This window comes from Papaver somniferum, chromosome 9 (genome assembly GCF_003573695.1).
Source record: "Papaver somniferum cultivar HN1 chromosome 9, ASM357369v1, whole genome shotgun sequence".
Classification (NCBI taxonomy): Eukaryota; Viridiplantae; Streptophyta; class Magnoliopsida; order Ranunculales; family Papaveraceae; genus Papaver; species Papaver somniferum.
In genome coordinates, this window is record NC_039366.1 from 57,166,473 (window position 1) to 57,169,393 (window position 2,921).

Here is a 2,921-nt window from a genome sequence, read left to right on the forward strand (position 1 = left end):
TGTAAAACATCAGAAGTTCTTGGTACATTATATTGCTTTGAACATTCTTGAATGGAGAGTTTATTCAAACGGCGTTCAATATCCAAGGCATCCTTTTCGAGGCTGGCCTCAAGAGTCAAGCATGAAGACTGATCTTCAGCGTTGCCATGGACTTTGCAATCTCTTACAATACCAAGAAGAACATTGACATGGTGTTTTAACTGATCCATTCTAACAGCTTGAATTCTAACAAGATTTAGAATCAATTTACTCCCTTCAGTTGTATCCCATTCATTAGAAGAGAAGGTCTCTTTCGAAGGGTAATCATGAACACTTATGCCATTGTTTGCCTGTCTCGTCGAACCACAAGGTTTCTATACATTCGAGATTGAATAACTTTTTTCTTTAATAGATTTAGACGAGAGAGAATATTTATTACTGGTGACGCGTTTATCAGAGATAGCACTCTTATCCATAGAGTCAGATCGCTACAAACACAGACTTGTAAGGTCTTAAACGTGTTTTCCTTCTCTGATACCAATTGAAATAACGGGGGTCTAACAACACCACCCAATATTTCTCTTAGAAATATGTATGGACTAACTCCGAAATACTTTGCTAGAGAATCAACTAGACAGTCAGACTCAATCTAGATAAAAGTATCTCAAGGAGTTAATATTTCTCTCTTGTTTTTGATATTACTCAAGCTAATAAAAATCAGCGAGTCCTAATCAAACACAAGGAATACTTGGATGGTACCAAAGACCAATGTCCAAGGATCAATCAATATCAATCAACAACCAAAGGTCGTATTTCCAATTGATGATCTTTAACGCACAACCTGTATTATTTCAATTATATAAAAATTATAATGCAGAAAAGAAATAACACATACACCAGAAGTTTTGTTAACGAGGAAACCGCAAACACATAAAAAACCCGGGACCTAGTCCAGATTTAATACACACTGTATTAAGCCGCTACAGGCACTAGCCTACTCCAAGCTAACTTCGAACTGGACTATAGTTGAACCCCAATTAATCTCCCACTAATTCAAGGTACAGTTATACTCCCTACGCCTCTGATCCCAGCAGGAAACTGCGCACTTGATTCCCTTAGCTGATCTCACCCACAACTAAGAGTTGCTGCAACCCAAAATTGCCGACTTGATAATAAACAAATTTGTCTCACACAGAAAAGTCTATCAAAGGATAAATCTGTCTCCCACAGAAGAACCCTAGGTTTTTGTTTCGTCTTATAATATGAAATCAAGGTGAACAGGAACCAATTTGTCTTATATTCCCGAAGAAAAACCTAGATTAATCAATCACCTCTCAACAGTCTTACTTGTATAAACAAGAGGACGTCGAGGAATCACAAACAATGAGACGAAGATGTTTGTGACTTCTTTATCTTGCCTATCGGAGAACTCTCACGATCTCAAGCCAATCAATAAGATTGTACTCGTACGATAGAAGATGCAACTCATTAATTTAGGTGATAATTCTTCGTTTTTTCTTATTTTTTGAATCTTCATGATTAATTAAATTCATTAAGTGGTTGAAGATGGATTCTGGTCCTAAAACCACTCCTATTAGTGAATTTCATAGAGAAAAATTAGGTTTCTCAGTAGGAAAAAAATGTCCATCAATAAATTTACCAGATGATCTTTTTGAAGAAGAAATAAATCCGTGGAAGTTTTCGTTGATCGGTCGTCTAAATTTACATAATACTAAGTTTACAGATGTGGCTATCAGTTTAAGGAAACAATGGAAGTTAGTGGAGGAGTGCAAGTTGATTCCAATTGGAAAAGGTTTCTTTACCATCAAACTAGATAATGAAATTGATCGAAGTTATTTTAAAGCAGGAGAATGTACTGTGAATTATCAAGTTCTTAGATTAAGAAATTGGGTATCTAATTTTCGACCTGCTAATGTGAGAACATCTAAAGCTCAAGTGTGGGTTAGATTTCCTGGTTTGGGTCTTGAGTTCTGGAAGGAGAAGAAATTATTTGAAATCTGTAAGGAAATAGGCACTCCAATTAAGATTGATGTAGCTACTGCAAAATGTGAGTTAGGATTATATGCAAATGTTTTGGTTGAGGTGGATTTTACTCAACTAATTCCCAGAAAGATTTGGATTAACATGAAATGTGGAGGTTTCTTTCAAGATGTTATGATTCATGAATGTCCAAAATTCTGTTCCACCTGCAAAATAGTAGGACATCTGGTTACTGAATGTTATGTAGAAAGGAATAAAAACAATAATGCAAATGCAAAGGCAGCTAATGTCAATTCTCATAAAGAAACTCCTCAAGGTTTTAAGGCTTCTTCACAAGGTAATAATACTCAATATACTAATTCAGTCTCAAATGGTAATAATCCTCAAGGTACTAAATTATCTTTACAGGGTAATAATTCATTTAATGTTATTCCTTTTGATATCTGTGACACTAATGCTAGAGAAGAAGAGGATTCTGTGATAAGGTCAATTAATGAGAATAATATTTTAACTCCACATAAGGAAACAATATCCATTAATTCTAGAAGATTTGGTTCCATTGCTAATGAACAATCTAAAACAAGAGAAAACAATGTTACTATGGAGGTGGAAAAAGTAATGGAGGTAGCAGAGCAAAATGCAAATGAATAATCTAAAACAAGAGAAGACAATGTTACTATGGAGGTGGAAAAAGTAATGGAAATAGAAGAGCAAAATACTTTGGAGAATTCTGTAATCAAATTTGTTAATGGAAGTAATGGAAAGGTGACTGAAGAACTTATTCCTGTAACATCTTGGGCCAAAATAGTAGAGAAGGAAATGGTAAGTACAATAAGTGCAGTTACATATACAGCAGGCAAAAATGGGGGGTGCAAGTACTTCTAAAAGCAAATCTCCAGAACAGCAAAAAGTGGTTAAGCCTGTGCCAGTCAAATACAATT

At 35.1% G+C, this 2,921-nt stretch overlaps 1 protein-coding gene across 1 annotated transcript; it reads left to right on the forward strand.

Annotated features, from left to right (window-relative positions):
• Window positions 1-1,545: 1,545 nt before the first annotated feature.
• LOC113311986 lies at window positions 1,546-2,631 on the forward strand. The gene has a single exon (XM_026560766.1). It carries the CDS (start codon window positions 1,546-1,548, stop codon window positions 2,629-2,631), a length of 1,086 nt encoding a protein of 361 aa, XP_026416551.1.
• Window positions 2,632-2,921: the final 290 nt, after the last annotated feature.

Excerpts from the sequence above, each read along its gene's own strand:
- LOC113311986 (XM_026560766.1), top strand. The coding sequence starts at position 1,546 with ATGGATTCTGGTCCTAAAACCACTCCTATTAGTGAATTTCATAGAGAA.